Source organism: Ascaphus truei, chromosome 19 (genome assembly GCF_040206685.1).
Source record: "Ascaphus truei isolate aAscTru1 chromosome 19, aAscTru1.hap1, whole genome shotgun sequence".
NCBI lineage: Eukaryota > Metazoa > Chordata > Amphibia > Anura > Ascaphidae > Ascaphus > Ascaphus truei.
The window spans coordinates 35912480-35935680 of NC_134501.1; the positions used below are offsets into that span (position 1 = coordinate 35912480).

Here is a 23201-nt window from a genome sequence, read left to right on the forward strand (position 1 = left end):
ACGTGTTATACCTAGGGATGTACGTATTATGAGCAAAGAAAGCTCCTTATTAGCCGCACAAGAAAACACCTATACCTATATTAAAAATTACTATTATTAATAAATGATTAAAATATATTTATTGCAGCAAAAACTAACGTGAACCAAAGTGAACAACGGTGAAACATATGTTGGGCAGGCTAAGCGTCACCACATAGTGCGCTGGCTATTTCGGAGAGGACTGTTGCCTTTTCTCAGTTAGAGTGTTTCGGAGCCTTCTAAAGGAAGCACAACACTGACTACTCTCCTATTTGTCATGGTTCCGAGTACAAGACACATACTTTGTGATCTTGAAATAGCTGTTTTGCTAATCATGACAGACCTCTAGGTTCATTTACCTTTGAACCTGTTGGTCTGGTACATATGTGTGTGTATATATCCGTATACTAGCATTAGCTGGCTCAACAAATATACCACATTATTTTGAGCGCACACACTATATTTAGCTATACTCTCCATTTAGGTGTAGTCCTCAAACTACATAGAACTGTATTGGTATAACTACCACTGTTAGTATAATCATATAGCAGTGGGACATTCTGATTTAAAATAGTTATTCCTAGCATACACTGTTAGTTTGAACTAGGCACACAGTTACCTCCTCCGTTTTTTAATTTATTTTAATCACTTTGGTTCATGTTAGTTTTTGCTGCAATAAATATATTTTAATCATTTATTAATAATAGTAATTTTTAATATAGGTATAGGTGTTTTCTTGTGCGGCTATTAGGGAGCTTTCTTTCTTTTCTTTGCTCATCATTAACCCCATCCCTGCCAGCACCACCTCCGCACCCTTTATTGCAGTTTTTGTTCCGTCACCACACATTCACAATTTATTGGTTCCCCATATCTTCATTGGTGTAGTGCAAGGCGCACAACTTGACCTTTTTAGGCCATTCTACCTTCCTATGTACGTATTATACCTAGGGATGTACGTGTTATACCTAGGGATGTACGTGTTATACCTAGGGATGTACGTGTTATACCTAGGGATGTACGTGTTATACCTAGGGATGAACGTATTATACCTAGGGATGTACGTGTTATACCTAGGGATGTACGTGTTATACCTAGGGATGTACGTGTTATACCTAGGGATGTACGTGTTATACCTAGGGATGTACGTGTTATACCTAGGGATGTACGTGTTATACCTAGGGATGTACGTGTTATACCTAGGGATGTACGTGTTATACCTAGGGATGTACGTGTTATACCTAGGGATGTACGTGTTATACCTAGGGATGTACGTGTTATACCTAGGGATGTACGTGTTATACCTAGGGATGTACGTGTTATACCTAGGGATGTACGTGTTATACCTAGGGATGTACGTGTTATACCTAGGGATGTACGTGTTATACCTAGGGATGTACGTGTTATACCTAGGGATGTACGTGTTATACCTAGGGATGTACGTGTTATACCTAGGGATGTACGTGTTATACCTAGGGATGTACGTGTTATACCTAGGGATGTACGTGTTATACCTAGGGATGTACGTGTTATACCTAGGGATGTACGTGTTATACCTAGGGATGTACGTGTTATACCTAGGGATGTACGTGTTATACCTAGGGATGTACGTGTTATACCTAGGGATGTACGTGTTATACCTAGGGATGTACGTGTTATACCTAGGGATGTACGTGTTATACCTAGGGATGTACGTGTTATACCTAGGGATGTACGTGTTATACCTAGGGATGTACGTGTTATACCTAGGGATGTACGTGTTATACCTAGGGATGTACGTGTTATACCTAGGGATGTACGTGTTATACCTAGGGATGTACGTGTTATACCTAGGGATGTACGTGTTATACCTAGGAATGTACGTCTTATACCTAGGGATGTACGTGTTATACCTAGGAATGTACGTGTTATACCTAGGGATGTACGTGTTATACCTAGGGATGTACGTGTTATACCTAGGGATGTACGTGTTATACCTAGGGATGTACGTGTTATACCTAGGGATGTACGTGTTATACCTAGGGATGTACGTGTTATACCTAGGGATGAACGTGTTATACCTAGGGATGTACGTGTTATACCTAGGGATGAACGTGTTATACCTAGGGATGTACGTGTTATACCTAGGGATGTACGTGTTATACCTAGGGATGAACGTGTTATACCTAGGGATGAACGTGTTATACCTAGGGATGTACGTGTTATACCTAGGGATGTACGTGTTATACCTAGGGATGTACGTGTTATACCTAGGGATGAACGTGTTATACCTAGGGATGTACGTGTTATACCTAGGGATGTACGTATTATACCTAGGGATGTACGTGTTATACCTAGGGATGTACGTGTTATACCTAGGGATGAACGTGTTATACCTAGGAATGTACGTGTTATACCTAGGGATGTACGTATTATACCTAGGAATGTACGTGTTATACCTAGGGATGTACGTGTTATACCTAGGGATGTACGTGTTATACCTAGGGATGAACGTGTTATACCTAGGAATGTACGTGTTATACCTAGGGATGTACGTATTATACCTAGGAATGTACGTGTTATACCTAGGGATGTACGTGTTATACCTAGGGATGTACGTGTTATACCTAGGGATGAACGTGTTATACCTAGGAATGTACGTGTTATACCTAGGGATGAACGTGTTATACCGAGGGATGTACGTGTTATACCTAGGGATGTACGTATTATACCTAGGAATGTACGTGTTATACCTAGGAATGTACGTGTTATACCTAGGGATGTACGTGTTATACCTAGGAATGTACGTGTTATACCTAGGGATGTACGTATTATACCTAGGGATGTACGTATTATACCTAGGGATGAACGTGTTATACCTAGGGATGAACGTATTATACCTAGGGATGAACGTGTTATACCTAGGAATGTACGTGTTATACCTAGGAATGTACGTGTTATACCTAGGGATGTACGTGTTATACCTAGGAATGTACGTGTTATACCTAGGGATGAACGTGTTATACCTAGGGATGTACGTGTTATACCTAGGGATGAACGTGTTATACCTAGGAATGTACGTGTTATACCTAGGGATGTACGTGTTATACCTAGGAATGTACGTGTTATACCTAGGGATGAACGTGTTATACCTAGGGATGTACGTGTTATACCTAGGGATGAACGTGTTATACCTAGGAATGTACGTGTTATACCTAGGGATGTACGTGTTATACCTAGGGATGTACGTATTATACCTAGGGATGAACGTATTATACCTAGGGATGTACGTGTTATACCTAGGGATGTACGTGTTATACCTAGGGATGTACGTGTTATACCTAGGAATGTACGTGTTATACCTAGGAATGTACGTGTTATACCTAGGGATGTACGTGTTATACCTAGGAATGTACGTGTTATACCTAGGAATGTACGTGTTATACCTAGGGATGTACGTGTTATACCTAGGGATGTACGTGTTATACCTAGGGATGTACGTGTTATACCTAGGGATGTACGTGTTATACCTAGGGATGTACGTATTATGAGCAAAGAAAGCTCCTTATTAGCCGCACAAGAAAACACCTATACCTATATTAAAAATTACTATTATTAATAAATGATTAAAATATATTTATTGCAGCAAAAACTAACGTGAACCAAAGTGAACAACGGTGAAACATATGTTGGGCAGGCTAAGCGTCACCACCTAGTGCGCTGGCTATTTCGGAGAGGACTGTTGCCTTTTCTCAGTTAGAGTTTTTCGGAGCCTTCTAAAGGAAGCACAACACTCTGACTACTCTCCTATTTGTCATGGTTCCGAGTACAAGACACATACTTTGTGATCTTGAAATAGCTGTTTTGCTAATCATGACAGACCTCTAGGTTCATTTACCTTTGAACCTGTTGGTCTGGTACATATGTGTGTGTATATATCCGTATACTAGCATTAGCTGGCTCAACAAATATACCACATTATTTTGAGCGCACACACTATATTTAGCTATACTCTCCATTTAGGTGTAGTCCTCAAACTACATAGAACTGTATTGGTATAACTACCACTGTTAGTATAATCATATAGCAGTGGGACATTCTAATTTAAAATAGTTATTCCTAGCATACACTGTTAGTTTGAACTAGGCACACAGTTACCTCCTCCGTTTTTTAATTTATTTTAATCACTTTGGTTCATGTTAGTTTTTGCTGCAATAAATATATTTTAATCATTTATTAATAATAGTAATTTTTAATATAGGTATAGGTGTTTTCTTGTGCGGCTATTAGGGAGCTTTCTTTCTTTTCTTTGCTCATCATTAACCCCATCCCTGCCAGCACCACCTCCGCACCCTTTATTGCAGTTTTTGTTCCGTCACCACACATTCACAATTTATTGGTTCCCCATATCTTCATTGGTGTAGTGCAAGGCGCACAACTTGACCTTTTTAGGCCATTCTACCTTCCTATGTACGTATTATACCTAGGGATGTACGTGTTATACCTAGGGATGTACGTGTTATACCTAGGGATGTACGTGTTATACCTAGGGATGTACGTGTTATACCTAGGGATGTACGTGTTATACCTAGGGATGTACGTGTTATACCTAGGGATGTACGTGTTATACCTAGGGATGTACGTGTTATACCTAGGGATGTACGTGTTATACCTAGGGATGAACGTGTTATACCTAGGGATGTACGTCTTATACCTAGGGATGTACGTCTTATACCTAGGGATGTACGTCTTATACCTAGGGATGTACGTGTTATACCTAGGAATGTACGTGTTATACCTAGGGATGTACGTGTTATACCTAGGGATGTACGTGTATACCTAGGAATGTACGTGTTATACCTAGGGATGTACGTGTTATACCTAGGGATGAACGTGTTATACCTAGGGATGTACGTGTTATACCTAGGGATGTACGTGTTATACCTAGGGATGTACGTGTTATACCTAGGGATGTACGTGTTATACCTAGGGATGAACGTGTTATACCTAGGGATGTACGTGTTATACCTAGGGATGTACGTGTTATACCTAGGGATGTACGTGTTATACCTAGGGATGTACGTGTTATACCTAGGGATGTACGTGTTATACCTAGGGATGAACGTGTTATACCTAGGGATGTACGTGTTATACCTAGGGATGTACGTGTTATACCTAGGGATGTACGTGTTATACCTAGGGATGTACGTGTTATACCTAGGGATGAACGTGTTATACCTAGGGATGTACGTGTTATACCTAGGGATGTACGTGTTATACCTAGGGATGTACGTATTATACCTAGGGATGAACGTATTATACCTTGGAATGTACGTGTTATACCTAGGGATGTACGTGTTATACCTAGGGATGTACGTGTTATACCTAGGGATGTACGTGTTATACCTAGGGATGATCGTATTATACCTAGGAATGTACGTATTATACCTAGGGATGTACGTGTTATACCTAGGAATGTACGTGTTATACCTAGGGATGTACGTGTTATACCTAGGAATGTACGTATTATACCTAGGGATGAACGTGTTATACCTAGGGATGTACGTGTTATACCTAGGGATGTACGTGTTATACCTAGGGATGTACGTGTTATACCTAGGGATGTACGTGTTATACCTAGGGATGTACGTGTTATACCTAGGGATGTACGTGTTATACCTAGGGATGTACGTGTTATACCTAGGGATGTACGTGTTATACCTAGGGATGTACGTGTTATACCTAGGGATGAACGTGTTATACCTAGGAATATACGTATTATACCTAGGGATGTACGTGTTATACCTAGGAATGTACGTGTTATACCTAGGGATGAACGTATTATACCTAGGAATGTACGTGTTATACCTAGGGATGAACGTATTATACCTAGGAATGTACGTATTATACCTAGGGATGTACGTGTTATACCTAGGGATGAACGTGTTATACCTAGGAATGTACGTATTATACCTAGGGATGTACGTGTTATACCTAGGGATGTACGTGTTATACCTAGGGATGTACGTGTTATACCTAGGAATGTACGTATTATACCTAGGGATGAACGTATTATACCTAGGAATGTACGTGTTATACCTAGGGATGAACGTATTATACCTAGGAATGTACGTATTATACCTAGGGATGTACGTGTTATACCTAGGGATGAACGTGTTATACCTAGGAATGTACGTATTATACCTAGGGATGTACGTGTTATACCTAGGGATGTACGTGTTATACCTAGGGATGTACGTGTTATACCTAGGAATGTACGTGTTATACCTAGGGATGTACGTGTTATACCTAGGGATGTACGTGTTATACCTAGGGATGTACGTGTTATACCTAGGGATGTACGTGTGATACCTAGGGATGTACGTGTTATACCTAGGGATGTACGTGTTATACCTAGGGATGTACGTGTTATACCTAGGGATGTACGTATTATACCTAGGGATGTACGTGTTATACCTAGGGATGTACGTATTATACCTAGGGATGTACGTATTATACCTAGGGATGAACGTGTTATACCTAGGAATGTACGTATTATACCTAGGGATGAACGTATTATACCTAGGGATGTACGTATTATACCTAGGGATGAACGTGTTATACCTAGGAATGTACGTATTATACCTAGGGATGTACGTATTATACCTAGGGATGAACGTATTATACCTAGGGATGTACGTATTATACCTAGGGATGTACGTATTATACCTAGGGATGAACGTGTTATACCTAGGGATGTACGTGTTATACCTAGGAATGTACGTGTTATACCTAGGGATGTACGTGTTATACCTAGGGATGTACGTGTTATACCTAGGGATGTACGTGTTATACCTAGGGATGTACGTGTTATACCTAGGAATGTACGTGTTATACCTAGGGATGTACGTGTTATACCTAGGAATGTACGTGTTATACCTAGGGATGTACGTGTTATACCTAGGAATGTACGTGTTATACCTAGGGATGTACGTGTTATACCTAGGGATGTACGTGTTATACCTAGGGATGTACGTGTTATACCTAGGGATGTACGTGTTATACCTAGGGATGTACGTGTTATACCTAGGGATGTACGTGTTATACCTAGGGATGTACGTGTTATACCTAGGGATGTACGTGTTATACCTAGGGATGTACGTGTTATACCTAGGGATGTACGTGTTATACCTAGGGATGTACGTGTTATACCTAGGGATGTACGTGTTATACCTAGGGATGTACGTGTTATACCTAGGGATGTACGTGTTATACCTAGGGATGTACGTGTTATACCTAGGGATGTACGTGTTATACCTAGGGATGTACGCGTTATACCTAGGGATGTACGTATTATGAGCAAAGAAAGCTCCCTATTAGCCGCACAAGAAAACACCTATACCTATATTAAAAATTACTATTATTAATAAATGATTAAAATATATTTATTGCAGCAAAAACTAACGTGAACCAAAGTGAACAACGGTGAAACATATGTTGGGCAGGCTAAGCGTCGCCACCTAGGGATTTACGTGTTATACCTAGGAATGTACGTATTATACCTAGGGATGTACGTGTTATACCTAGGGATGTACGTGTTATACCTAGGGATGTACGTGTTATACCTAGGGATGTACGTGTTATACCTAGGGATGTACGTGTTATACCTAGGGATGTACGTGTTATACCTAGGGATGTACGTGTTATACCTAGGAATGTACGTGTTATACCTAGGGATGTACGTGTTATACCTAGGGATGTACGTGTTATACCTAGGGATGTACGTGTTATACCTAGGGATGTACGTGTTATACCTAGGGATGTACGTGTTATACCTAGGGATGTACGTGTTATACCTAGGGATGTACGTGTTATACCTAGGGATGTACGTGTTATACCTAGGGATGTACGTGTTATACCTAGGAATGTACGTGTTATACCTAGGGATGTACGTGTTATACCTAGGGATGTACGTGTTATACCTAGGGATGTACGTGTTATACCTAGGGATGTACGTGTTATACCTAGGGATGTACGTGTTATACCTAGGGATGTACGTGTTATACCTAGGGATGTACGTGTTATACCTAGGGATGTACGTGTTATACCTAGGGATGTACGTGTTATACCTAGGGATGTACGTGTTATACCTAGGGATGTACGTGTTATACCTAGGGATGTACGTGTTATACCTAGGGATGTACGTGTTATACCTAGGGATGTACGTGTTATACCTAGGGATGTACGTGTTATACCTAGGGATGTACGTGTTATACCTAGGGATGTACGTGTTATACCTAGGGATGTACGTGTTATACCTAGGGATGTACGTGTTATACCTAGGGATGTACGTGTTATACCTAGGGATGTACGTGTTATACCTAGGGATGTACGTGTTATACCTAGGGATGTACGTGTTATACCTAGGGATGTACGTGTTATACCTAGGGATGTACGTGTTATACCTAGGGATGTACGTGTTACACCTAGGGATGTACGTGTTATACCTAGGGATGTACGTGTTACACCTAGGGATGTACGTGTTACGCCTAGGGATGTACGTGTTACGCCTAGGGATGTACGTGTTACGCCTAGGGATGTACGTGTTATACCTAGGGATGAACGTGTTATACCTAGGAATGTACGTGTTATACCTAGGGATGTACGTGTTATACCTAGGGATGTACGTGTTATACCTAGGGATGTACGTTTTATACCTAGGGATGTACGTGTTATACCTAGGGATGTACGTGTTATACCTAGGGATGTACGTGTTATACCTAGGGATGAACGTGTTATACCTAGGAATGTACGTGTTATACCTAGGGATGTACGTGTTATACCTAGGGATGTACGTGTTATACCTAGGGATGTACGTGTTATACCTAGGGATGTACGTGTTATACCTAGGGATGTACGTGTTATACCTAGGGATGAACGTGTTATACCTAGGGATGTACGTGTTATACCTAGGGATGTACGTGTTATACCTAGGGATGTACGTTTTATACCTAGGGATGTACGTGTTATACCTAGGGATGTACGTGTTATACCTAGGGATGTACGTGTTATACCTAGGGATGTACGTGTTATACCTAGGGATGTACGTGTTATACCTAGGGATGTACGTGTTATACCTAGGGATGTACGTGTTATACCTAGGGATGTACGTGTTATACCTAGGGATGTACGTGTTATACCTAGGGATGTACGTGTTATACCTAGGGATGTACGTATTAGTGCAGTTTGTAATATTGTGCACTGGTGACTTGCTAAGTCAATTAGATTGTAAGCTCTTCGGGGCAGGGACTCCTTTTCCTAAATGTTACTTTTTATGTCTGAAGCGCGTATTCCCTTTATGTTACTTGTATGGTTTGTTATGTATATTTGTTATGTACATTAGTGGCGTTACAGACAGACAATACTGTTGTATTATCGCCTTTGCAGCGGAAGCCGCGCTTAGTAATGTGTACTCTTTCTCTTCCCCAGGTATCGCTTTTACAGACCTTCCCGTGAGTATATGGGGGGGGGGGGGGGGGTTATTCTTGTATTTATTGCAGTGAGTGCAGCCTCACAATTTGGCTTTCCGGGGCTCCCAAAATGTGAGGCTGACAGGAAGACTCTTATTCTGCTCGTATTTGAAACCTTTTTCTTGGTATCTCTGCACAAAATTCAGAATAGTCACACTCCCGATCACATCTGTTCCCAGGGGGACAGCGCCCCGATCACATGTGTTCCCAGGGGGACAGCGCCCCGATCACATGTGTTCCCAGGGGGACAGCGCCCCGATCACATGTGTTCCCAGGGGGACAGCGTCCCGATCACATCTGTTCCCAGGGGGACAGCGTCCCGATCACATCTGTTCCCAGGGGGACAGCGCCCCGATCACATGTGTTCCCAGGGGGACAGCGTCCCGATCACATCTGTTCCCAGGGGGACAGCGTCCCGATCACATCTGTTCCCAGGGGGACAGCGCCCCGATCACATCTGTTCCCAGGGGGACAGCGCCCCGATCACATCTGTTCCCAGGGGGACAGCGCCCCGATCGCATCTGTTCCCAGGGGGACAGCGTCCCGATCGCATCTGTTCCCAGGGGGACAGCGCCCCGATCACATCTGTTCCCAGGGGGACAGCGCCCCGATCGCATCTGTTCCCAGGGGGACAGCGTCCCGATCGCATCTGTTCCCAGGGGGACAGCGCCCCGATCACATCTGTTCCCAGGGGGACAGCGCCCCGATCACATGTGTTCCCAGGGGGACAGCGCCCCGATCGCATCTGTTCCCAGGGGGACAGCGCCCCGATCACATGTGTTCCCAGGGGGACAGCGCCCCGATCACATCTGTTCCCAGGGGGACAGCGCCCCGATCACATCTGTTCCCAGGGGGACAGCGCCCCGATCACATCTGTTCCCAGGGGGACAGCGCCCCGATCACATCTGTTCCCAGGGGGACAGCGCCCCGATCACATCTGTTCCCAGGGGGACAGCGCCCCGATCACATCTGTTCCCAAGGGGACAGCGCCCCGATCACATCTGTTCCCAGGGGGACAGCGCCCCGATCACATGTGTTCCCAGGGGGACAGCGCCCCGATCACATCTGTTCCCAGGGGGACAGCGCCCCGATCACATCTGTTCCCAAGGGGACAGCGCCCCGATCACATGTGTTCCCAGGGGGACAGCGCCCCGATCACATCTGTTCCCAAGGGGACAGCGCCCCGATCACATGTGTTCCCAGGGGGACAGCGCCCCGATCGCATCTGTTCCCAGGGGGACAGCGTCCCGATCACATGTGTTCCCAGGGGGACAGCGCCCCGATCACATCTGTTCCCAGGGGGACAGCGCCCCGATCACATCTGTTCCCAGGGGGACAGCGCCCCGATCACATCTGTTCCCAGGGGGACAGCGCCCCGATCGCATCTGTTCCCAGGGGGACAGCGCCCCGATCACATCTGTTCCCAGGGGGACAGCGCCCCGATCGCATCTGTTCCCAGGGGGACAGCGCCCCGATCACATCTGTTCCCAGGGGGACAGCGCCCCGATCACATCTGTTCCCAGGGGGACAGCGCCCCGATCACATCTGTTCCCAGGGGGACAGCGCCCCGATCGCATCTGTTCCCAGGGGGACAGCGCCCCGATCACATCTGTTCCCAGGGGGACAGCGCCCCGATCGCATCTGTTCCCAGGGGGACAGCGTCCCGATCACATGTGTTCCCAGGGGGACAGCGCCCCGATCACATCTGTTCCCAGGGGGACAGCGCCCCGATCACATCTGTTCCCAGGGGGACAGCGCCCCGATCACATCTGTTCCCAGGGGGACAGCGCCCCGATCGCATCTGTTCCCAGGGGGACAGCGCCCCGATCACATCTGTTCCCAGGGGGACAGCGCCCCGATCACATCTGTTCCCAGGGGGACAGCGCCCCGATCGCATCTGTTCCCAGGGGGACAGCGTCCCGATCGCATCTGTTCCCAGGGGGACAGCGCCCCGATCACATGTGTTCCCAGGGGGACAGCGCCCCGATCACATCTGTTCCCAGGGGGACAGCGCCCCGATCGCATCTGTTCCCAGGGGGACAGCGCCCCGATCACATCTGTTCCCAGGGGGACAGCGCCCCGATCACATCTGTTCCCAGGGGGACAGCGCCCCGATCACATCTGTTCCCAGGGGGACAGCGCCCCGATCACATCTGTTCCCAGGGGGACAGCGCCCCGATCACATCTGTTCCCAGGGGGACAGCGCCCCGATCACATCTGTTCCCAGGGGGACAGCGCCCCGATCGCATCTGTTCCCAGGGGGACAGCGCCCCGATCGCATCTGTTCCCAGGGGGACAGCGCCCCGATCACATCTGTTCCCAGGGGGACAGCGTCCCGATCACATCTGTTCCCAGGGGGACAGCGCCCCGATCACATCTGTTCCCAGGGGGACAGCGCCCCGATCACATCTGTTCCCAGGGGGACAGCGCCCCGATCACATCTGTTCCCAGGGGGACAGCGCCCCGATCACATCTGTTCCCAGGGGGACAGCGCCCCGATCACATGTGTTCCCAGGGGGACAGCGTCCCGATCACATCTGTTCCCAGGGGGACAGCGTCCCGATCGCATCTGTTCCCAGGGGGACAGCGCCCCGATCGCATCTGTTCCCAGGGGGACAGCGCCCCGATCGCATCTGTTCCCAGGGGGACAGCGCCCCGATCGCATCTGTTCCCAGGGGGACAGCGCCCCGATCACATGTGTTCCCAGGGGGACAGCGCCCCGATCACATCTGTTCCCAGGGGGACAGCGCCCCGATCACATCTGTTCCCAGGGGGACAGCGCCCCGATCACATCTGTTCCCAGGGGGACAGCGTCCCGATCACATCTGTTCCCAGGGGGACAGCGTCCCGATCACATCTGTTCCCAGGGGGACAGCGTCCCGATCACATCTGTTCCCAGGGGGACAGCGCCCCGATCACATGTGTTCCCAGGGGGACAGCGTCCCGATCACATCTGTTCCCAGGGGGACAGCGCCCCGATCACATCTGTTCCCAGGGGGACAGCGTCCCGATCACATCTGTTCCCAGGGGGACAGCGCCCCGATCACATCTGTTCCCAGGGGGACAGCGTCCCGATCACATCTGTTCCCAGGGGGACAGCGCCCCGATCACATGTGTTCCCAGGGGGACAGCGCCCCGATCACATCTGTTCCCAGGGGGACAGCGCCCCGATCACATCTGTTCCCAGGGGGACAGCGTCCCGATCACATGTGTTCCCAGGGGGACAGCGCCCCGATCACATCTGTTCCCAAGGGGACAGCGCCCCGATCACATGTGTTCCCAGGGGGACAGCGCCCCGATCACATCTGTTCCCAGGGGGACAGCGCCCCGATCGCATCTGTTCCCAGGGGGACAGCGTCCCGATCGCATCTGTTCCCAGGGGGACAGCGCCCCGATCACATGTGTTCCCAGGGGGACAGCGCCCCGATCACATCTGTTCCCAGGGGGACAGCGCCCCGATCACATCTGTTCCCAGGGGGACAGCGCCCCGATCACATCTGTTCCCAGGGGGACAGCGCCCCGATCACATGTGTTCCCAGGGGGACAGCGCCCCGATCACACGATTCTGGTTCCCGAATGCGTTCCCGGCCCTCCAAGTCTGACGCCCCTTCTTCTCTCACCCCCTTCACAGTCCAACCTGTACCCCACCGTGGGCCTCCAGACGCCAGGGGAGATCGTGGATGCCAACTTCGGGCAGCAGCCCTTCGTGTTTGACATCGAGGACTACATGAGAGAGTGGCGGGCGAAGATTCAGGGCACCATCAAGCGCTTTCCCATCGGCGACCGGCTGGGGGAGTGGCAGGCGATGCTGCAGAAGTAATTATGCAAAGCGGGGCGGCCCACGGGTCCGATCTCTGCCCGCGCTCTGGGGATCTCCCTTTTCTGTTATCTAATTGTCGGGACTGGGGGTCATCAACATGGCGTTAGAGCCGGGTGCGGCAAACACCCGTCCTCAAGGGACACACAACAGGTTGGCTTTTAAGGATATCCCTGATTCAGCACAGGCGGCTCAGTCAAAGACTGAGCCACTGATTGAGCCACCTGTGCTGACAGGCACTGATTAAGCCATCTGTGCTGAAGCAGGGATATCCCGGAAACCTGACTGGATGGGGGGGTTTGAGGACTGGACGTGTGTACCCCTGCAGTAATGTGTATTGGTCGACGTATGAGGCCTTTAGTTGATTGTGGGAACTAATGTTTGTTTTCTTCTGTACCTATTTTAGTATGGTATCTTCCTACCTGGTGCATCATGGGTACTGCGCTACTGCCACCGCCTTCGCCAGAGTGACGGAAACCAGCATCCTGGAAGAACAGAATTCCATAAAGAACAGACAAAGTAAGACATTGACCCCCGCTGCTCTCCCCGCGCAGAGGCCCCCCCCCCCCCCGCTGCTCTCCCCGCGCAGAGGCCCCCCCCCCCCCGCTGCTCTCCCCGCGCAGAGGCCCCCGGCTGCTCTCCCCGCGCAGAGGCCCCCCCCCCCCCGCTGCTCTCCCCGCGCAGAGGCTCCCCCCCCGCTGCTCTCCCCGCGCAGAGGCCCCCGGCTGCTCTCCCCGCGCAGAGGCCCCCCCCCCCCTGCTCTCCCCGCGCAGAGGCCCCCCCCCACCCGCTGCTCTCCCCGCTCAGAGGCCCCCGGCTGCTCTCCCCGCGCAGAGGCCCCCCCCCCCCCCGCTGCTCTCCCCGCGCAGAGGCCCCCCCCACCCCGTTGCTCTCCCCGCGCAGAGGCCCCCGGCTGCTCTCCCCGCGCAGAGGCCCCCCCCCCCCCGCTGCTCTCCCCGTGCAGAGGCCCCCCCCCCGCTGCTCTCCCCGCGCAGAGGCCCCCCCTGCTCTCCCCGCGCAGAGGCCCCCCCCCCCCCCTGCTGCTCTCCCCGCGCAGAGGCCCCCTGGCTGCTCTCCCCGCGCAAGAGGCCCCGCTGCTCTCCCCGCGCAGAGGCCCCCGCATACCACGTGCTGCTCAGCGGCCCCCGCTGCTCTCCCCGCGCAGAGGCCCCCGCATACCACGTGCTGCTCAGCGGCCCCCGCTGCTCTCCCCGCGCAGAGGCCCCCGCATACCACGTGCTGCTCAGCGGCCCCCGCTGCTCTCCCCCGCACAGAGGCCCCCGCATACCACGTGCTGCTCAGCGGCCCCCGCGCAGAGGCCCCCGCATACCTAGTGCTGCTCGGCGGCTCCCGCTGCTCTCCCCGCGCAGAGGCCCCCGCATACCACGTGCTGCTCAGCGGCCCCCACTGCTCTCCCCGCGCAGAGTCCCCCGCATACCACGTGCTGCTCAGCGGCCCCCGCTGCTCTCCCCGCGCAGAGGCCCCCGCATACCACGGGCTGCTCAGCGGCCCCCGCTGCTCTCCCCCGCGCAGAGGCCCCCGCATACCACGTGCTGCTCAGCGGCCCCCGCTGCTCTCCCCGCGCAGAGGCCCCCGCATACCTAGTGCTGCTCGGCGGCCCCCGCTGCTCTCCCCCGCGCAGAGGCCCCCGCATACCTAGTGCTGCTCGGCGGCCCCCGCTGCTCTCCCCGCGCAGAGGCCCCCGCATACCACGTGCTGCTCAGCGGCCCCCGCTGCTCTCCCCGCGCAGAGGCCCCCGCATACCACGTGCTGCTCAGCGGCCCCCGCGCAGAGGCCCCCGCATACCACGTGCTGCTCAGCGGCCCCCGCTGCTCTCCCCGCGCAGAGGCCCCCGCATACCACGTGCTGCTCAGCGGCCCCCGCTGCTCTCCCCGCGCAGAGGCCCCCGCATACCACGTGCTGCTCAGCGGCAGAGCTATTCTGTGACATCCACCTAAACCAACAAGTGCTCGTGGCGCAACGTGGCCAAGGACATACAGTGATAAGTGCAAATGCGCCCAGTGGTACACAGCACTGAAACACACAATACTGTCACTAATCACAGTGGCTGCAACTGCAGAGGTCTGTATCTCAGGAAGCAGGGGGTCCCCGGGAGCGGTAATTAATGGGGTTCAGCTCCAGAGACCCCCTGATCTAATATACCGTATATATGTTTCTTTCATTTGTAGGTATATGTTTGTTTATATAGCGCCATCCATGTACACAGAACGTTACGGCAGCAACACACGCAACATGTTAGGAATGAGCGCTTCATACATAACATCCGGAAAGGATTCCCTGCCCTGAAGAGCTTACAATCCAAGTTTATTTGAATAGGTCTTAAAGGAGCAGCGCCCTCAATATTACCTAGAAAGCAAATGACGCCTTAATATTTATTTTTCTAGCTGTAGTTGATTTTGTGATTTTTATTTAAACAGCCCCAAAAAACGTCCATTGTGTCCCCACACGGCAACCCCTGCTGTGTATTCTCACTTTGTCCCCCCCAGCAGGCAGCACAGGGCTGCTTTCCATGCAGACTACAGAGGTGTTATCGGCATATTCTCGGATAAGGTTCTGCGAGCGTTGCTGATAGTGAGAGGGGCTGAGAAGCTGGGTCAGACTAGGTTTTGGGTTCATTTTTGAAGAATAAGACACAATTGAGAGAAAATATAAACGAGCCTGGAATAAACTGGAGTCGAAAACCAGACGTTGTCGTCCGTTACGGGGAAGAAATCGCTAAGAAAATAAACAAGTCGGATGAATTTTTCCTTTGTCGCCTGTCCGTGCGCTGGCGCGAGGCGCGGCACTGCTTTTATTGTTTTCCCAAAGTATTATTACTTTTATATTTCTATATTGAGGGGAAAAAGTGGGTGTGTGTATTATATATCTCTATCTACAAAATGATGAGGCTAACCATCAGCTGACATATCTGTTCTATTAGATCTATCTCATTTTAAGAAAAAAATTGTTCTAGAACCAAATAAACATCTGATTTTCCCCCCCCTTTGAGAATACAAGTAAGGTCACTTTGCATATACAGTATGTCAGCTGATGGTTAGCCTCATCATTTTGTTGGGGATATTTAAATCTCATGGAGTAATCACTCGCCTACTATTTTGCTACAGCGAGTGCTAGATATAGGAACTTTTTTGAGTTCTCTTGGGACCCACTTTGTCAATAAATATATAGGATGTAGCCTTGTGTATCCGCAGCATGTTTGAATTCCATTACTGTATTGGCCCCTACCGCCTCTGCTGGGGGGCCATTCCACCCCCCTTTCGGTGACGACGTACTTGGTCACACTCCCCATTAGCCGCCGCAGCAGGTTGTTGTGGTGTATGCTTGGTAACCGCACTGTGTTGTGCTTGCAGGAATACAGAAGTTGGTGTTAGCAGGCCGGGTCGGAGAAGCTATAGAAGCAACGCAGCAACTTTACCCCGGACTCCTAGATCACAATCCCAACCTCCTGTTCATGTTAAAGTAAGTACCCCCCCCCCCCCCCGAATGGGACAGGCAGAGACCCACAGGCAGGAAGACGATGGAAGCCACAATTCTTCCGGACCTGATCATTTCCGTTCCGGCAGATCCCTGGTTCCGGGAATGCTAATGCAGGGTCTCTGCCTGTCACGGGGGGGTGTGTGTCTCTGCCTGCCACGGGGGGAGGGGTCTCTGCCTGTCACGGGGATCTCTGCCTGTCGGTCTCAAGTAGTGCAGATTGCAACGTTAATTATTTTTGGTTTATCTTATCTTTTGCACACTAGCAGGGATTGCACTTTCTCGGCGAAACGAGCGATCATGCCGTTTTACAGGTGGAAACCCGGTTCTTACCCCTGCCCTCTCCTCTCGGTGTTCTAGGTGTCGGCAGTTTGTTGAGATGGTCAACGGATCAGACAGCGAGGTCCGGTGTTTTAGCGCCCGAAGCCCTAAATCCCAGGAAAGTTACCCCGGTTCCCCTAACCTCAGCCCCCGGCATGGAACCAACAACTCCCACGTCCACAACACAGGTAATTCTGACCCAAATCCTACCCCAGACACCAACTTCAGGCCCTGTGTGTGTCCTCCGTATTATCACCAGGGTCCTTCGCTACCAGGATCCCAGAGACCTAACGGCAGTGGCATGTTATAGGTTAAGTGGAGGTGGTTGACACAATTTTTATACCAATCAAATCTCTTGTGATAAGTAAACAGCACTTTACGCAGGGCGACAGGGCATCCGGTTAAGGGCAAAGAACAATTATTGGCAGATAAAGATGGAATTAACCAGAGAAACGTGTAGATTACTTATTTTTCACACACAGCAAATCTCTCAAACCCTGATCTCGCTGACTCAGTGGCAGGAAAGTGGCAACGTGTTCAGGAAGATGTTAGTGGCACTTGTGCCGGCAGGTTTAACCATACTATGAAAGCTTGACCAATATACCGGCTAAAGTGGGAAAGGAACTTGCCAACATGCAAATGAGGCCAGTATGGCAAGTAAGCCCTCATCCCCCAAATAAAGAACCCACCGTAAAGCAATGACCCTCATTCTGCAGAGGCTGGATTGTCCCTGTGAGTGACAGCGCTCAGGAGAAAGACATGAAGGCGAAGAGTGCAAAGAATCCCTGAAGGTTAAACAAACGTCATTCAAACCTCAATCTGGCTACCTACACCTGCCGGACTCTCTCCAGTGCAGCAGCACTGCAGGAACTGGAAGGGGAACTTGATTAAATGGGATATTGTTGGCCTTGATGAAGAACAAAAGACAGGGGAGCCCAATGCTACATCCAATTGACAAAACATATATGGTAATAAGTATAAAGTTTAAATACGTCAATAATAATAATATTTTCTTGGTTATTTAGTTAAACCCTTTGGCCAAAGCGTCATAAGCCTGCATACCACGTCAAGGTATAACCAAAATAATGCAGGTCCTAACACTACACTGTGAACCTTCCCTTTTACCTCTGTATGAGGTGAAATAACCACGGTGAGTCCTGTCCATTCAGCAAAATGAAAAAACCTCCCAAGTTAAAAAGGTCGGGAGTGGTGAGCTCTGGGAAGGAGGAGCCACCTACCTCCAAACAACTGTTGCCTTCTGTTGTTGTATACATTTGCCACGCTCGGTAGCACTCCTTTTGACATAAATATATAAATATGATGTGGTGGGTGTTGGGGTTTGAGCGTGCTGGGAACGTGTGTGTTAATCCATTTCTAACTGGCTTTGGTGAAGTAAGAAAAGATGAAGGCCTCATTGAGCTCAAAAGCGGACACCTCTTCTACTGCAGAGGTACAGATGATGGGAGAATCAGTGGAGAAGGCTTCATTGTTAACAAGAGATGGAGAAACAACACAGTGGAATATAAAAGTTCATCAGAAAAAGCAGCCAGAATCGTCAGTTGACAGAGCTACAGGCTTCCAATAATCGAAGTGTACGCTCCAACATCAAGTCACGCAGACAATGAAGTGGGAGACGTCTACCATGAGCTCAACCAACTCAACAACAAAGTTGAAATTGTCACCAAGATCATTATGGGAGATTTCAATGCAAAGATTGGTGCCCAGCAGAAAGCTGAAGCATCAGTTGGTAAGTATGGTTACAGCCACAGGACTGATCGTGGAGACACATGGGTAGAATGTGAAAACTTCTACATCATGAAGTAATCAAGAATAATCCAAATATAAAATGGACCCAGTGGAATCAAGACTGAAATTAACACTATCCCAACTAACGAGAAACGGGATTGAACACTGCACAATCCTTAACCGTGTTGACACGAGGAGTGATCCCCAATTGGTTTGCTGCAAATTACATCTGAATGCGACGATGGAAAGAAGAAAACTGATTAAGACAGAAACAAACAGCAATAATCTGGAGAATACCAGCGGAGAATTTCACCTGGAGCTGATAAATGGCTTCAGCTGGCGCAGGGACACTTAGTATGCGCAGACGCATCACTGCACACGTAAGAAAATGTAACTGTGATACGGTGAAGATTATTGAAAGCAGCAAAACATGACATTTTATGTTTTTTGTTTAAGTAAACCAGCTCTGTAGTATTGGATAATCCAAGGGTCTTTTAAAAAAAAAGGGAAATCAAATTTTTTTCCCTTAATACAGGCAGCCTTTGATTACCTATGTTGAGAACTAATTACCTAAGCTGCCGATCGATTCATACTCCTCTGATTGATCAGCACAGATCCTGCTTCCCAGGGTTCACTTAATGGCTGTCTTTCAGTTTCAAATTCTTCAGGGTAACTCAGCAGCTACAATGTATCTATCTATTGTTACAGCTCAAACTGCGGGGAACATTGTAAACAAATTATCACAACCGGGAAAGTGTTACAAAGATCTTGCACTGCTGGGGATGTACTAAAGCCTGCTCTAGAAATCTAAGGCTGCTCAGTATATTAAAACTGATTAAAAATGGCATTGAGTTTAATAAATAAATAAAGGTATGTTATCTAATACTACAGAACTGATTTATTTAAAAAAAATACACATGTTGGATATTGCTGGGATTGCTCCTTTAAAGCATCCTTTGATCCCTATAGCAGGTTTTAGCACACCTCCCCAGCAGTGCAAGATCTTTGCAACACTTTCCTGTTTGTGATACTTGGTTGCCAATGTTCCCAGAAGTTTGGGCTGCGAACTGAACAATGGATACTGTTACCTTGGTGATATCAGGATACATCGTAGCTGCTGAGTTACACTGACTGAAGGATTGATTGAAACTGAAAGGCGGCCATTATGTTAGGCACACAAGCAGGATTTTTGCAGATTTATAACAGGAGCACCAAATGATTGCCAGCTTAAATAATGGAAAATGATACATAGTCACACGCTTTACATATACAAATAAGAAAAGGAAAGGGGGGGTGCAGCATTGCTGCGTGACAATAACAACAGCTTCCATAGACAAAGTAGCAATGTATGATTGGGAAGAAGCTAATTGCACCCAAACAAGACCATGGATCAACTATAAGACTGATCATACAGGGTTAAAGGCGTCTTCGTTAAATTGTACAACACAGATAAAACAGGGCATAATCCAACAGAGGAAAGGCAAAAGGAACCACCAATAACGTACCACGTGCCCTTCCAGAAGAAGTGGCAAAGGCAACAAAATCCACGACGAATGTGAAGGTCCCGGGGGAACTGGAATTGCAACCGCAATCTTGAAAGAAGCTGGGGAAGAAATAGCAAAGGGTCACGGGAGTGGCGTGGGGGGATGGGGTAAGCAGGGAGGCACCCATATTAAATACCGATAATACAGGCGGTCCTCGCTTTTCCGCCGGAATCCGTCCTTCAAACCGCCGTCGGAATCGCAGGTCCATGTTAATCCGTGGCGGTGAGCGTCGGATAAGCAGTTCCCACGTCGGATAATGCGCCCAGCGGGACTGCATAATGCGGCGTCGGGCACGCTGTTCAATGGAAAACGGACCGTCGGATACCGAGGACCACCGGTATCTAGTAAACCTCCGAAGACTCAAATCAATGGGAGGAGACGGGCAGGAGCAGATTGTTACCAGTCCGCACTGTTACCTTAAATGCGTGCGTGCTAATGCACCAAGCCAGGCAGATAGAATGGGGGGCTTGAAATGATGGCCAGAAAGGAGCAATATGATATCGTAGGCATTATTGAATCCTCAGGCCCCCCCAACAGGTCAGGTTTTCAGGATATCCCAGCGTCGGCACAGGTGGCTCAGGAGCCTCTGATCGCCAACTGTGCTGAAGCAGGGACTGATTGACCCACCTGTGCTGAAGCAGGGATATTCTGAAAACCTAACCTGTTGGGGGGCTTGATGACTGGAGTTGAGCCCCCCTTTTATAAATGACAGGTTCATAACGTTAACACATTACATACAGGAGCTGCAGTGCTATAGTAAAGTCCAATCTAAAAGAAAAGGATTGCGATATCCCCAGTGATATGTTAATGATATGTTAATGATATGTTAATGGTAACTTTTGTTTTGGGAAGTGATCTGACCCTGCATGGCTCCCACTTCAAAGTCAGTGTTCTCATATTTGTGTATATCTTTATATAGCTCCCACAGCTGTACGTGGCGCTTTATAAGAGAGACAATACTGTACAGGCAATTATAGTACATTAAGTGCAACAAATAACATCAGACAATGGGAAAGGAAATCCCTGCCCCGCAGAGCTTACAATCTAAGTGGTATGATGGGAGAGTTACAGAGACAGCGGGCGAGGGAATAGGTGCAGCAGATGACAGTGCTTGGTAGGAGAGACTGTGGGTGTGGGACAGTAGCCATGAGTGCAGGCTGTTGGGATGCTTCATTTAAGAGGGGAGTTTTTAAGGTTTGTCTTAAAGGTGGGAGAGAGGGTGCTTGGCATATACTGAGTGTGAGGGAGTCTTGCAGGTAAGGGGCAGCGAGGGGAAAAGGTTTAAGGTGAGAGAGCAGTGGCGGTGGAAAGGAGACAGTGATGGGTAGAGCGCAGGAGACACGCAGAGTCATAGCGAGAGATCAGAGCTGATATGTAGTGTGTGAGGACGTTCCACAGGGAGCTCATCTCGAAGCTTCACTGTTAGGCAGGTTTGTGCAGTTCCAGAGGCAGGGGGAGCCAAAGGAGGTGACTTCCCCAAGGTCACAAGGAGAGTTGCCCGTTCAGAGTCGGTGTTCACACCACGTACTGTATGTGCTCCATCAGGCTGAGGTCTAGCAGTGAAGCTGAGCGTACTTCTGCCCTCCAGTGTGTCAGGTGACAATGTTACAGACCCGATGACAGTATAGATACCCCCGTTATGAAGCTGGGAGGGCGTGTTACTCTGACCCACATGCCGCCTTGTTCCACCCACAGGCGCTGACAGTCCAACCTGCAGCAACGGCGTCGCCTCCCTGAAAAGCAAACAGTCGCACAGTAAATACCCAGCCCTGAGCTCGTCTTCATCCTCCTCTTCTTCCTCCTCCTCCCCCTCCTCAGTGAACTACTCCGAAACCAACTCCACAGACTCCACCAAATCGCAGCAGCACAGTAGCACGAGTAACCACGAGAGCAGGTACGTTCAGCACGAGAGCGTCACGCTGTGACACCAGCTCCGACTCCTTGGGAGAGAGGGAACGGGCACCAGGGGGAGGGGGAGTGGAGCGCGAGGGGGAGGGGCAGGGGAGAAGGTACGGATCGCCAGGGACAGGGGGGCGTCTGGGTTTGGGAAAGGGGGAGGGGGAGAGAAGGTACGGATCGCTAGAGGAAGGGGGTTGCCAGGGTGTGGGCGTAACACCAGGGGGAGGGGTAGGGAGCGGGACACCCGGGTGTGGGAGGAGAGCGGAAGGAGGGGCAACGGGTCGCCATGCTGTGGAAGAGGGAGGGTGTGGAGCGCCATGGGGGGGGGGGAAGAGAGGGAACAGGTCACTAGGACGTGTGGGAGAGAGAAACGCAGAAGCAAATGGGACATGACGGAGAAACGTACAGGGGTAGTTTTTTATGAATTGATTCCTTTTATTGGGGCTCGTAGAAATGTTGCCGGAGTATTTTTCCAGCGATATTGATCCGGTGCTGGTTTTATACTCTCTTTATTATACATGTCACCATGACTTGAGATCCAGTCCTGCTTTTACATTGCCGCTGGTTCCTTGCACTCAATGAGTTGCTGGCCGCGCACGGGTTAGATTAGAGAGCTAACAGCTCCCTCCCTCTGAGAAACGTTTCCAGAGACACAGGGCGCAGAGTATCGTAAATATTCTGCCTTCAATTGTCACGTAGCGGCATCACCCGCTCATAGCCAATAAATACAGGAATAAACAGATTGGTGTCGTTCGGTTCATTGGAAATATTTTATCGCCCTTATAGTGAAACTTTTTTTTTTTTTACTTATCTTGTGTGTTTTTCCTTCCTGTTTAATTCCTTCTCCTCGGATAC

At 49.2% G+C, this 23201-nt stretch overlaps 1 protein-coding gene across 6 annotated transcripts in view; it reads left to right on the top strand.

Moving 5' to 3' along the window:
• RANBP10 (RAN binding protein 10) overlaps window positions 1–23201 on the top strand; it is a 216629-nt gene that overhangs the window by 183328 nt on the left and 10100 nt on the right. For 4 of the 6 annotated variants that reach the window (XM_075577139.1, XM_075577141.1, XM_075577138.1 and 1 more), the window contains exons 5-10: window positions 9484–9506; window positions 13156–13340; window positions 13748–13860; window positions 16713–16821; window positions 17197–17345; window positions 22143–22341. In XM_075577139.1, the coding sequence (XP_075433254.1) occupies window positions 9484–9506; window positions 13156–13340; window positions 13748–13860; window positions 16713–16821; window positions 17197–17345; window positions 22143–22341 (778 nt within the window). The remainder of the gene's footprint in view (window positions 1–9483; window positions 9507–13155; window positions 13341–13747; window positions 13861–16712; window positions 16822–17196; window positions 17346–22142; window positions 22342–23201) is intronic. The other 2 variants (XM_075577142.1, XM_075577143.1) reach the window with 1 other exon arrangement.